Here is a 12,490-nt window from a genome sequence, read left to right as displayed (position 1 = left end):
AACTGAAACTAGAATTTAAGATACACATTTACATATTGAAAATAGTACACGTTATCACCAAATAATTCAAATGGCGAAGTATTATTATTATTATTATTTTATCATCAGTACCAAGCTAATGTCAATGTAGTATTTGCCCAAAAATACCAAATACAGTACACTCCTTAATGTTAGTTTTCTGGTGGCCCGTTTATAGCAGTATATATGATGCCGAAACTGCAGTGAGTTACCTTTGCTCTGGGGCAGAAGCGACATTACTGGAAACCAACAAGAGAGCAGCACTGGCCATTGAGACGCTGGTGCAGACTATTTTACACATATACTGAGAATGTGGAAGAACGTTCTGGTTTGAAAAAAAAACGTTTTTTTTTTTTTTAATTTACATACTGAAACTAAGGCTCGCTTGCTGTTGAAAGAAAGTCCCTCTGATGTCAGTTTCAGGTGGCGGCTGTGCGATAGTCAGATCATTCAAAATCACTCCGAAGCGATGTCACCAGGCGATAGCCCACACGTTCTTTTGGGAAGAGTTCGGTTTTTAATTGAATGCATAGAATGTTTTAGGCACAGTAAACCCCTCCCGGAGGCGCTATGCTTCGTTCCCAAGGAAGTTTGTTACAAAATCTGTAAGGATTCATCGTTCAGTTCCACTTCTTGTTCGTCGGCTACCTCCACCGGCAGCTCTACAGCGGGGAAGACTATTATTTCGGTCTGGGAGTGTCCATCTCAGTCTCTGCCGAGCAAAAAGCTCTTAAAATTTAACATCGAAGCCAAGAAAGGGACATGCATTAGGGCTACGGGAGAGGAATACTGCAACACTTACGGTCTCTGGGTGAAGTTAAACAAGGTATTTACATATTATTTCAATTACTGTATGTATTTAAGTTTTAAATCGAATGACTTTTTCACTTCCTGGTTCTAGGTGACGACACGGTATAGAAATGTATCAAGAACATTCGAAGAGTAAAAACTACGTTAGGTTCTTTCACAACTTTTACATCATAATATGTATTGACAGTATATTCAGATTGAACATTAACGTAGTTCCACCAAAGTAAATATCTAGGGAAAACCCAAAAGTCTTGTTTGAGGGTATGAATGGGTTTGTTTATAATGTGAGTCATTAAATCATCCCAGTGTTCTATATAGAAACAGGAACAGGTCCGAATAGCGAGCTGCCACCTTTGAATTAAGTACCGGTGTTGTACCGGATAGAGTGGTACATCGTCACAATGTGGCACGTGTACCAAAACTTGACCCGTGTGATGCTAGAAAGTGGTACACTGAGATTTTGGTACAGGTGCAATCAATTGTGATGTTTTGCGTTTTCCTATTGTCAAACAGATGTACATTTACCATGAATTAAACATTCTTTTTTGGCAAACTTAAACTGGAAACAGACGATCAATTTCTCAAAAAAGAAAAAAAAAACAATTCACGACGAACAAGACAAAAGTCCACTGCAAAGTTACAGAAGTAAAAAATAAAAAAAAAAGACCCAAGGTATTGCATATGATAAATATTTGCATACTATTTTCTTAATGGTGGAAAAATTTTGATAAATTCAATTTTAAAAAGATGTAAATGACCGAAATCAGCATAACGTACCAGATTTGAATGGGCACTTACGTGCTTTCTAAGCGGAAGATGTTTAGGCATGTACCACTTTTATCCGTGTACCTGAAAATAACACACAGGTAATCCCTGTGACGTTGTCTGGTTATTGTACAAACCGATGTTTAAAGTGCCCTGACTGGAGATAAAAACCGGGCCCAGTGGTCGCATATCTGTGAAATTATAAATGCAAGGTAGCACTGGTTTATTTAAAAGTTTAAAATAAGGTGTCCTTAGAATTTTGATCTTGATGCCTTTGTACATGTAGCCAATTAGTTTTAATATGCAGCTCCGTACATTTATTTAATTTACTTAAGATTTTGCCTTCCAAGTGAAGGATATGTTTATCCTGTACCATAACAGAAGATGAGGCATGTGTGTGTGATGGACCTGTAACAGAGAATTGACCAGGTTTTGAAGACCATGTAATCCCAGCTAGAGATGTTCAATGTGTAGAATACAACTAATTAAATAAATCCTTCTATGATGGACCCCCAACTGTAGGCTAAAATAGACCCTATTTTATTCTGGTGCATTCTGTTATGTCATCCTCGCACACATTCGTGATTCTAAGGCAGCACATTCCTGCCTCTTTGGGGCTTCCACTGGAGAGATTCCCCCTTTCAATGCTTACATATCAACTCCAGTGGTTTAAAAAGCAGATTACAATGCTTACGATGAAACAGTTTAAACTATCCGTACATTTTGTGGTTAGGATGGAAGGAACTTGATCAAGCCACCAAAGAGTCAAGTAAACAATCTATGCTTAAGGATAGATAAACAAAGTGTTTGATACCTGTCTTATAACTTGGTTTTGCTAAGCAAAGCTTGATAATGGATGCCCCTTGACCGATTAATACTTTAGATGTTGTAAGTTGCTGGCCTTCCCTTCCCTACCCTACTCTACATAGATCCTCAAACACAGTGTACAGTATAACCAAGAACAGGCAATCTAAAATGCAGTCATGGCCACCAATGGTCTCTCTTCCTCCCTAGGAACAGCTGGAAGAGCACAAGAGTGGTCTGGATGTGGAGGAGGGCTGGATCCTGGTTTGTAAGCATGCAGAGGGAGGGGATCGGCTGGTTCCTGTGGAGTCACAAGAGAGAGTCCAGCGACAGGGGCAGCTGTTTGGATACGACTACAATCCTTATACCAGGTCTCACAAACCCACCTTTTCACAAGAACAGAATCGATCACATATAGGAAAAGAACCCTGCATTGTGGAACTGCGGTGTTCTGATATTCTGTTTGATTATTGTTTTTTTTTTTTTTTTTAACAGATGGGAGCAAGTTGTGGATGCGCAGTGTTGCCTGCACTTGGGATCGAAACCCAGAGTTGCACAGCAGGACGACGTAGCCGTGCAGAAGCTCAGGTAATCGGCAAGCTTTTACCCAGTGAAAAAAAAGGCAACATAACACTTGAAAGAATCTTGTTCAATGATTTTGAGCCTTGCACCTGATCGTATTGCTCTACTAAATTATCCATCACCGCCTTCAGAAGTATGCTGGGAACTCTGGAACCTGTCTCTCCTGGATGTTCTCTTACCTATCCGGTCGCATGCAGTCTGTTTTCTGTGTTGGATGCAGTGATGTCGCAAACCCAGTCACTTGTGGTGCCCCCAAAGGAGCTGTTCTTGGGCCCCTTCTCTTCAATATCTACATGCTTCCCTTGGGTCACCTCATCCGCCAACACAGCCTCATGTTTCACTCCTATGCTGACAATGCCCAGCTCTACTTAAAACTCGACCCTAGAAGCCTCTCTGCCATGGTTCGGCTCTTGGCTTGCATTCAAGACATCGCTGCCTGGATGTCTGCCAATTTTCTTCAGCTGAACACTAGCAAATCTGAACTCCTTCTAGTAGGACCTAAAACTCAACTTAAGAATCTCAATATAGCTGCCCTGACAGCAACCTCTCCTTTGATGCCCACATCTCCTCCGTGATCAACTCTTCTTTCTACCATCTTCGAAACATATCCAAAGTCTGTCCCTACCTTTCCCTCCCGGATGCGGAGATACTTGTCATGCATTTGTCACCTCCTTGACTCGACTACTGCAACTCTCCCGGTACGCACCATAAACTCACTGCAGCTAGTTCAGAATGCCGCTGCCAGGATCCTTACCAGATGTAAAAAACGTGATCACATCACCCCCCGTCTTGAGCAGCTGCACTGGCTACCTGTAAAGTTCAGGATTACTTTCAAAACTCTCCTGCTCACCTGCAATGCCCTTCATCACACAGGTCCTGAGTACCTCCTCAACTCCCCTGCCTGCAAGCTGAGGTCCTTTGACTCTGGCCTGCTTGTTATCCCCAAGCAAAAGTGCACCACACTCAGAGAGTGCTCGTTTAGCTTCATGGCTCCGACCGCATGATGCTCCCACAGTCGCTCGCTTTAAATCATCTCTCAAGACCCACCTGTTCTCTCTTGCTTTCCATGCTCTTTAAGCCTGATATCTGCTATTAGCTGCTGTGTTGCTGCTACTATTTCATGTATTCTGATACTATCATATATTATGCACTGTTGTTGTTGTTTTGTTTTTTTTACAGTATAGCATGTATTATGCATTTCTCTGTATTTAAAGTATTATGGATTTTCTTGTTACTGCATCTTGAAAAGCACTTTGTGATTGTGATCCACTATGAACGGCGCTGTATAAAATAAAAATTGATTGATTGATTGAAAAGCAGTGAAAGAAAAGGGTGCTTGCTTGGTTGACGTGCTGTGTTGTGTTTCTGTAACTGCAGGTATGTTCCTCCCACCTGGACATTCGAGTGCGATGAAGATTTAGTTCATTATTTCTACGACCACATCGGTAAAGAGGATGAGGACCTGGGAAGCATCAAGCAGTATGTGGAAAGCATTGACGTCTCTTCATGTTCTGTAAGTGGCAGTATTTAAACCTCCTTTACTACTTGGATTGTTTCATTTCATTGTCCCAGTGCGTACTCCTGCAGCAGGAATAATGTTTTTGATATTGCACGTTGGTCCCTTTAAGGCCACTGGCGTGGAAGGGGTTTATTTATGTTTTCTAGTTCCAGACCAGGTGTCAAAGGAAGGTTTCAGGGAAGCCTCTGTTTTTTCTAAATGCCTGCTCAGTCAACAATTTAAGTGATTAAGAACAATTTCCTATTCATGCTGTAGGTATCTTTTTCTGTAATATAAAACTGTATCTCGCCATCTTGTCATGTGTACAGTTGGGCTTTGTTTTGTTGGTTTTTAGGAAGACCCAAATGGTGGTGCCTGGTGCATGACGGATGGGGACACTGACACATACTGGGAGAGTGACGGAGCGCAGGGACAGCACTGGATACGCCTGCGCATGAAGAAAGGGACTGTTCTAAAGTAAGGATACCCACCGTATTGTAAAATAAAAAACATTGCTGTGTAGACTATCGCACTGTTCCTCTATCTAGTTTGCAGGTAGTGTACAGCCATAACTGTGTTCTTTTTAAGCTTTTTGATCATTTAAAAGACTGCAACACAAAAGTTACAGGTATGTTAGTACTGCTTTTAAGTGACAACACAGCCCTAAGTTATTTAAAATAACCAGCTGTGTACAGTGCAGTTCTCCACAGTGTGATTTGAATCAGCATTAATGTACAGCGAATTGAATTAGTGCTATAGGTGAGAGATCTTTACTCGCACTATCAGACTGCCTTGTGAGTGTTTCCCATGACACCAGGAGTATATAGAGAACATGAAGGGTGATTTTTATAAACACGATTGTAATCTGAAATGCATATAATGGTTCAAGAAAAGCATTCTGTATTTTTCTTGGTTGATTTGCTTTTCTGTTTACCCCATTACGCTCTACTAGATCGACCTTTTGCACCTAGACTAGACTGACATCATTCATTTTTCTTTCCAGGAAGCTGATTCTGACTCTTGACACAACAGATGACAATTACATGCCCAAGAGAATTGCTGTGTATGGAGGAGAAGGAGACAACCTTAAGAAGCTCAGTGACGTTAATATCGATGAGTAGGTTCCATGGGTCACAGCACATCTTAGATCTGCCCCAAGCTTTTTTTTTTCTCTCTTCCTCTTTGAAAGTGTCTTTCTGATTCCCCCCCTGCATCAGGAATCCACTTTTTCCAATACAGCAACCTGGTCCCTTCAAAACAGCTCTTAATTGTATGTCTAACTCCTGGTGTAAGTCTACCGTGCTTTCTTGTATCAGGCAATAATAACAGACTGTTGTAAAAAGCTAAAAAGAAAATACTTCACAATGTTAATTTCGGCACTCCTACGTACACCTTTCTTACTGAAATAAAAATTCCAAAACAAAGCTTTGTAAAATCTGTCTGAAAAAAAGGTTTGAATCTTCATCGTCTTGTCTCTTTCCTCAGGAGTCTGATTGGAGAAGTGTGCATTTTGGAAGACATGACCGCACATCTGCCAGTCATTGAAATCCGAATAGTGGAGTGCAGAGGTCAGTAGTGCATTAAATACTGCAGTAAAAATATAATACCTTGTATGGAACTAGACTGTTATACTGGAAAACCTGCTGCAGAATCTGTTTCTCTATAATCTTATCAGTGAGTTTCTTTTTTCTCCTGGCCCAGATGGAGGGATCGACGTCCGGATCAGAGGAATTAAGATCAAATCATCCAGAGAGCGTGACCTGGGGTTGAACGCAGACATGTTTCAATCTCCAAACCTGGTCCGATACCCACGACTAGAGGGGACCGACTCGGAGGTGCTGTACAGAAGAGCCCTGGTCATTCAGAGGTACTGAGTGGGATAAATAAAACACAATATATTCATTATGAAAAGTTAAACTGCACATGGTTGAGGGAGTAGTGGAAATGGTACTGAAGCTAAAAGAGTAGGGAAATTAATTCTAACTTGACCTTCGACATTGAGATCTAGTGCTAACTTTGGAACCACAGTTCATGCCAGTCAGTTGACTGTTTGGAGAACCGGCCCTGATAAAGTATTCACTGATATACTCTGGTTGCACTAGTTAAAAACATACTCAGGTTTTAGTAGTTCAACTTTTAGACTAGTGGTAAAACTGAAACCATCTGGGGGAAAAAAAAAGAAAAAAAAAAAAAGTGCTGTGCCCTGAAGTATCGTTGTTTGTTTCCTACCCAAGTGTAATGACCCTTTTGACCACATTAAAATGCACAGACACATCTGACCAATTTCACATCTCTTTAGTGCTTTATAATCGGTCCTGGCTTTTGATTGCTTTTTTATTTTAGGTTCATCTCTCTCTTGGATGGTCTGCTCCCCCATCTTGTCCCTGCCTGGGACTACACACTGGGGACCTTCAACCATCTGAAGGTGAAGCCTTTTGAAAACGTACATGGTCTGTGATGCATGTATGTCCATTACATGCAGTATCCCTGCCTGAACTGGTTGGTGGTGTCTCTCATTATGGAGTACACCATGATCGCCACTGAGAGGCCAATAGCGTTTTTAAATCATTAAGTCTTGCCAAAGGGGAACTTGAATCATTATAAAAACTCTTATTAAAGGAGTGATAAGCAAGGCTTTGAGTTATATTTTCTTACAGATATTTTCATGAATCTGAAGATTTCTTACTAAATACGTGCTGTAGATTGGTGCAGTCCTGCTCCAGTACTCCTGTAATCAGGTCTACTGCCCTGAAACTGATTATCTTTTTTATTATTTACTATACTTGTCCTTTTAAATATTAGAAATAATGGCATCAACTCATTATGGTTGGGTTCCTCTGTTTCAGCATATCAAGCAGTTCCTGTTGCTGTCAAAGCGACGCTCAGCCCTGATCACACAGTGCCTGAAGGACTCGGAGACCAGCAAGCCTGACTTCATGCCCAGACTCTACATCAACCGGCGCCTGGCCATGGAGCATCGTGACAACCCGTCTCTGGATCCCAGCTGCAAGCACGCTGTCTTCATTCAGGTACGCTGCGCCCTGCAGTGCTGACAGCTGCAGCGTTAATACTGTACAGTGCCTGTCCTCCTGGCACCTGCCAGCTGTTGTTTGTTTATGAAGAATCGAGTAGTTTACTTGTTAATGTGATTCTGAAGGTATTCCAGAGTACTGTATTTAATACATTGTTTTACCATGTTACATTTTAAAAAATTTAAATTGCAGGTGTATGAGGGTCTGAAACCTTCAGATAAGAATGAAAAGATGCTGGATTACAGGTATTCCTATTATGCTCCTGTAAATAAAGTTTGTTTTTGACCGAGAGGGGACCGGGTGTAGCTGATGGGTATGTTCTCTCCACAGATGGCCGGTCAGTTATGACCAGTGGTGGGAGTGCAAGTTCATCTCTGAGGGGATCATTGACCAAGGTAACCCAGCTGAAAAAAAGGAAATGCTCCATTGGGTCAAACGCCTGTTTCCAGATCTATACTTTATTGAAACAACACCGATCCTGTACGTTATGATAGGAAACATGGTTACATTCCTTAGTTGAGTAAATAAAACTATAGAATAAATGAAAAACTATATGAGTTGACGTTTTGTGAATAGTGGCCAATATCTTTTCTACGTGAAATGCATTGTTTTTAGAAGCTCATATGAGGCGTCCCTTTGTTTGTGTAATCTATGACCATCATTAAAACCATGTTTAGTATTTGCATGTTTTTGACCAAAATTAGGTGGTGGTTTCCGAGACAGCCTGGCTGACATGTCTGAGGAGCTGTGCCCAAGTTCTGCTGAATGCCCAGTGCCTTTACCTTTCTTGACTCGCACATCCAACCTGGTATGTCAGGGTTACTGTTTAGTTTCTATTTGGCATTGTCTGTGAAAATAATTCATTCTACTGTTATTTACAACACACACAGATATTCATACGTTCTTAAGAAGTGGAACTTGTGGCTTCTCCAGTTCATGACTTGGTTCCAACCTGGTCTTGCATGTATCATTTGAACCTGAGAAAGTCTGGTTCAAGTACTATTGTTAGGTCTATCACTTCAAGGTTTGGCCATATAAGCATTATGATTTTTTTTAAATTATTATTATCAAGCAATCCTTTGGTATCTTTTTATTGGTCTTCTTTAAACACTTCCTTTTAAAAATAATACTTCCTCTTAAAGTACTCCCTACAGCAGTCTAGATTACGCTAAATTATTTTATTAAGTTTGCTGGTTCCTGAGCTGCCAAGCCCTATGAACTGACATCCTTGCTGTTGCTTTGCAGGGTACCGGGGAGGCGCGGGATCGCTACGTCCCAAACCCTTCCTGCAGGGAATTTCACAAATACGAGTGGATTGGACAGCTGATGGGAGCAGCGCTCCGAGGAAAGGAGTTCCTAGTGAGTACGACAGCCTGCATTTGCATCTCCCCAATTTTAATGATGCTAGTTTGAAAGGTGCCTCCCCATTATGGAGGGGAGCTGACTTTATAAAGAATTACATTTTTGTTGAATTCCAGCTTGGTGTAGCTCCTCCTGTTGAGTCCTTAAGGGTTCAATGTCTAGAAAAAAATAAAAACCCTAAATGGCATAGTATTTTACTAAAAGTTTAACCAAAAATATATTATGTAGATTTAATATATAAACATGACTAACATAAATCAATTCTACTTTTTCATAAAAAATGTGATGTTTTCAACGATAAACAACCGTTTATGCAAAAGTCCATTTATCCAATAAACATAGATTTACAGCTTTACTCACAACAGACTCTGTCCTAAGATTCACTATAGTACTGAGCTGCTGTGTGATCTTGTAGGTGCTGGCTCTGCCTGGGATTGTGTGGAAGCAGCTAATGGGAGAAGAAGTGAGCTGGAGCAAGGACTTCCCTGCAGTTGACTCTGTGCTGGTGAGAACTACTGTCTTGAATGATGGGCAGGGAAAGCTGCATCGTAGAGTGGCCTGCGTCTGTTAGAATGGGGAGGAGAAAATGAATCGCAGCGAGTATGTGGGGGAAGAAGTTTACATTGCATGAACACATTATCATTTGTGTGAGTAACCCATATAACATCAACAGAAATCACTGGTTGGATAATCCCTCCCTCTGCGCTCTCTGCTCACAAAAGATGGAACAGGGCGCTGAATTGTTTTAATTTGTCGAGTATCGTCTCTGTATTCACCCCCCCTCCTCCCCTTCAGGTGAAGCTGCTGGAGGCAATGGAAAGCATGGACAAGGAGACATTTGAGTTCAAGTTCGGCTCTGAGCTGACCTACACCACCCTGCTGAGCGACGGAGGCGTGGTGGAGCTGAGTCCTGGCTGCAGCAGCACTGTGGTGAAGTACGAGGACCGCAAGGAGTTTATCCGGCTGGTGCAGAAAGCCAGGCTGGAGGAGAGCCGTGAGCAGGTAGGCTGGTGTCACCCTGTGTGTTAGCATCCTCACGATGAGTACTTGATACATTTTAAACTGGTTCAATTTATTATTTCTTACTTATAAAATTCCTAGAAATAACCTTTGAAGGAGGTATAACTTACTGTCATTGCGAATCAGGTGGCGGGGGTGGGGGAGGGTGTTTCTGTGTTGTGTTTCAGAAAGACTGGATAGAGTGGATAGAGTAGGTATAGGGGAGGAGAAGGGGAGGCTCAGGCACTTCCCTGCCTCTGAAATGTGGTGTTCTTATTGTGTGTCAGATCGCAGCGATGCAGGCAGGTCTGCTGAAAGTGGTCCCGCAGGCCGTCCTCGACCTCCTGACCTGGCAGGAACTGGAGAAGAAGGTGTGCGGAGACCCTGAGATCACCGTCGAGGCCCTCAAACGCCTCAGTGAGTACAGACACACACATTCTGTAGTGCAGAACTAATTAACTATAAAGTCATTTTTATGGGTTCACTTTGCACGTTGGGACTTATGTATACAACACCACCTGCTGGATATTTAATGTATCGCAGCCTGGTCTGTGAACTGGCAAGTACGGCTTGTAGTTTCTGTCAGTAATTAATGTTTAATTTGGGTAGTTTAGGACAGCTCCATTGTACTGAGTGAACAGCTGTTTACTCTTTTATTTCCCTCTCCTCTTAGCCCGATATGAGGATCTGGAGCACTCTGAAGTACGAGTGCAGTATCTATGGGAAGCTCTGACTAACTTCACCAACGGTCAGTGGAAAATAAAAAAAGGTTTAACTGCATAAATTGGCTTAGAGGTGCCTGGTTGTGTAATTATTAAACTTTTATAGTAAAATATAGTTTGATAAATTGTAAAATAGAAAACAAAAGATAATTAATTGAATATACATACATTGAATAGGTCACAGAGGTTTGAGATTTAGATGAAAGTTTGCGAGTTAATGTTGAACGTGTGTTCTTGTTTCTAAACCACTTCAGAGGACCGGAGCCGTTTCCTGAGGTTCGTTACAGGCAGGAGCCGACTTCCTGCCCCGATCTACATCTTCCCAGATAAACAGGGGTAAGAGTCTCTGAATGGGGGGGGGTTGTTCTGCAGGGAAGCTGACAAATACACTCACTGCTGATCATAGAACCATATCTGCAATTTAAATAATATACCGATCCAGCATTTACATTGCAATTACTCTGCAGTTTCCTCCACCTGTTTGTTTGGCAGAGAGTGTCATGTCTTTCTTTCGTTATTGTCCTCTAGAACTGAAACCACAGATGCTCTTCCACAGTCCTCCACTTGCTCCAGTACCCTCTTTCTACCAAACTACCCCAGGTAGGCACTTCAGAACATGAATCTACAACGACTCTTACTTAATGTGTGATATTTCAATCCTTTGAGTCAAAAGTCAAGAGAGTGTTTATAATGACAGGACCCGTCCCCACTGGAACCTGCTAGCAGCAACGACACTTCTAATTTCACTGAGTGTCGATCTCGCTCTGAGAATGTCCGTGACAAAGCATTCTAAATGTTTAAATGGGTTCTGCAAATGAAGTGCATTGATATCGGGTTAGAAATCGTTTTTTTATTTAGATGTAATAACTTATAATATGTTAATGTGTGTTCGGTGACTACCTCGAAGCAAGGTGAGTGTACTTTCTCTTGTATGCCATATCTGACTCGCTTTGCTTGCAGGCCTAACATAGCAAGGAGTGTGCAAGAAATACTCTCTACTCTGTTAGAGGGTGAAATACTTCAACGTAACTAAAGACGGAACAAAACAACTTGTTTGCTATTTCTGTAGAAGATCAGCAGTGTGCAGTTCTCTATTCTGTCTGTTGAACATTATTTGTGGGAGTATCTTTGGTGTAAAGTTAACATTTCCCATAATGTGTTCATGGCACAGAACAATTTCAATGTATCAGTGTTCTAATTATGCCGTTAGTTTTCTACAATAGTTGTCATACTAACTCGCTGACTTTCCTCTTATCCTCAGTGCTAAAGTCTGTGAGGAGAAGCTTCGTTATGCAGCCTACAACTGTGTAGCAATAGATACAGACATGAGTCCCTGGGAGGAGTGATGGCTCACAAACCGATGACAAAATCAATAGTACTGAAATACCACATGGCTTTTATATGCACTTACCGTAGCTGATATCGGTAATATGAATACAATATATCTTCACCGATCTGCCAGTCTCATATGTAGATAATATTAATAATAATAACAATAAAAAAAAAAACTAAACATTGTCTTGTGACTTTTTTTTTTGGCTCAAAACAAAAAGCATTTTGGGGGTTTGCAAATGTCTCTTTGTCTTAATAGTGCTGTTACAGTCTTTAAAAACCAATCTCTCATTAACGGAACCGTTGACTTTGATTTTGTTTGCCATATTTTTTTTTCACATTTTCTTTTATGAAAGGGAAGTTATTTTTTTCTGCCACTCTATAAAAGTACAAATCCTGTGTTACAGGCATCTGGGCCATACATGTACATTATATGATGCAAATAGGAAACTAGGTGGGGGTCCTATTACGTGTAACACAGGAAGCAAAAGGAGTTTTTTTCTGTACTTGTGGCAGAATAAATGGGTTCAATAAATAGTTGAGACTGCTGCATTTGTTTCTGAACC

General features: G+C 41.2%; 1 protein-coding gene across 1 annotated transcript; it reads left to right on the top strand.

The window, feature by feature from the left end:
* The first annotated feature begins 216 nt into the window (after positions 1–216).
* On the top strand, positions 217–12,110 carry LOC117403300 (E3 ubiquitin-protein ligase HECTD3-like). The gene is made up of 21 exons (XM_034005355.3): positions 217–844; positions 2,608–2,768; positions 2,893–2,985; positions 4,357–4,492; positions 4,833–4,954; positions 5,481–5,594; positions 5,963–6,045; positions 6,179–6,344; positions 6,821–6,902; positions 7,324–7,506; positions 7,702–7,754; positions 7,840–7,904; positions 8,214–8,317; positions 8,755–8,868; positions 9,287–9,376; positions 9,667–9,873; positions 10,158–10,287; positions 10,544–10,618; positions 10,847–10,928; positions 11,121–11,192; positions 11,854–12,110. The coding sequence occupies exons 1-21, from the start codon at positions 488–490 to the stop codon at positions 11,936–11,938; spliced, it is 2,574 nt and encodes an 857-aa protein (XP_033861246.3). The 5' UTR covers positions 217–487; the 3' UTR covers positions 11,939–12,110.
* The last annotated feature ends 380 nt before the right edge of the window (positions 12,111–12,490 follow it).

Source organism: Acipenser ruthenus, chromosome 10 (assembly GCF_902713425.1).
Source record: "Acipenser ruthenus chromosome 10, fAciRut3.2 maternal haplotype, whole genome shotgun sequence".
Lineage (NCBI taxonomy): Eukaryota > Metazoa > Chordata > Actinopteri > Acipenseriformes > Acipenseridae > Acipenser > Acipenser ruthenus.
The sequence above is the reverse complement of the archived record's forward strand: the minus strand, read 5'-3'. Positions and strand labels throughout refer to the sequence as shown.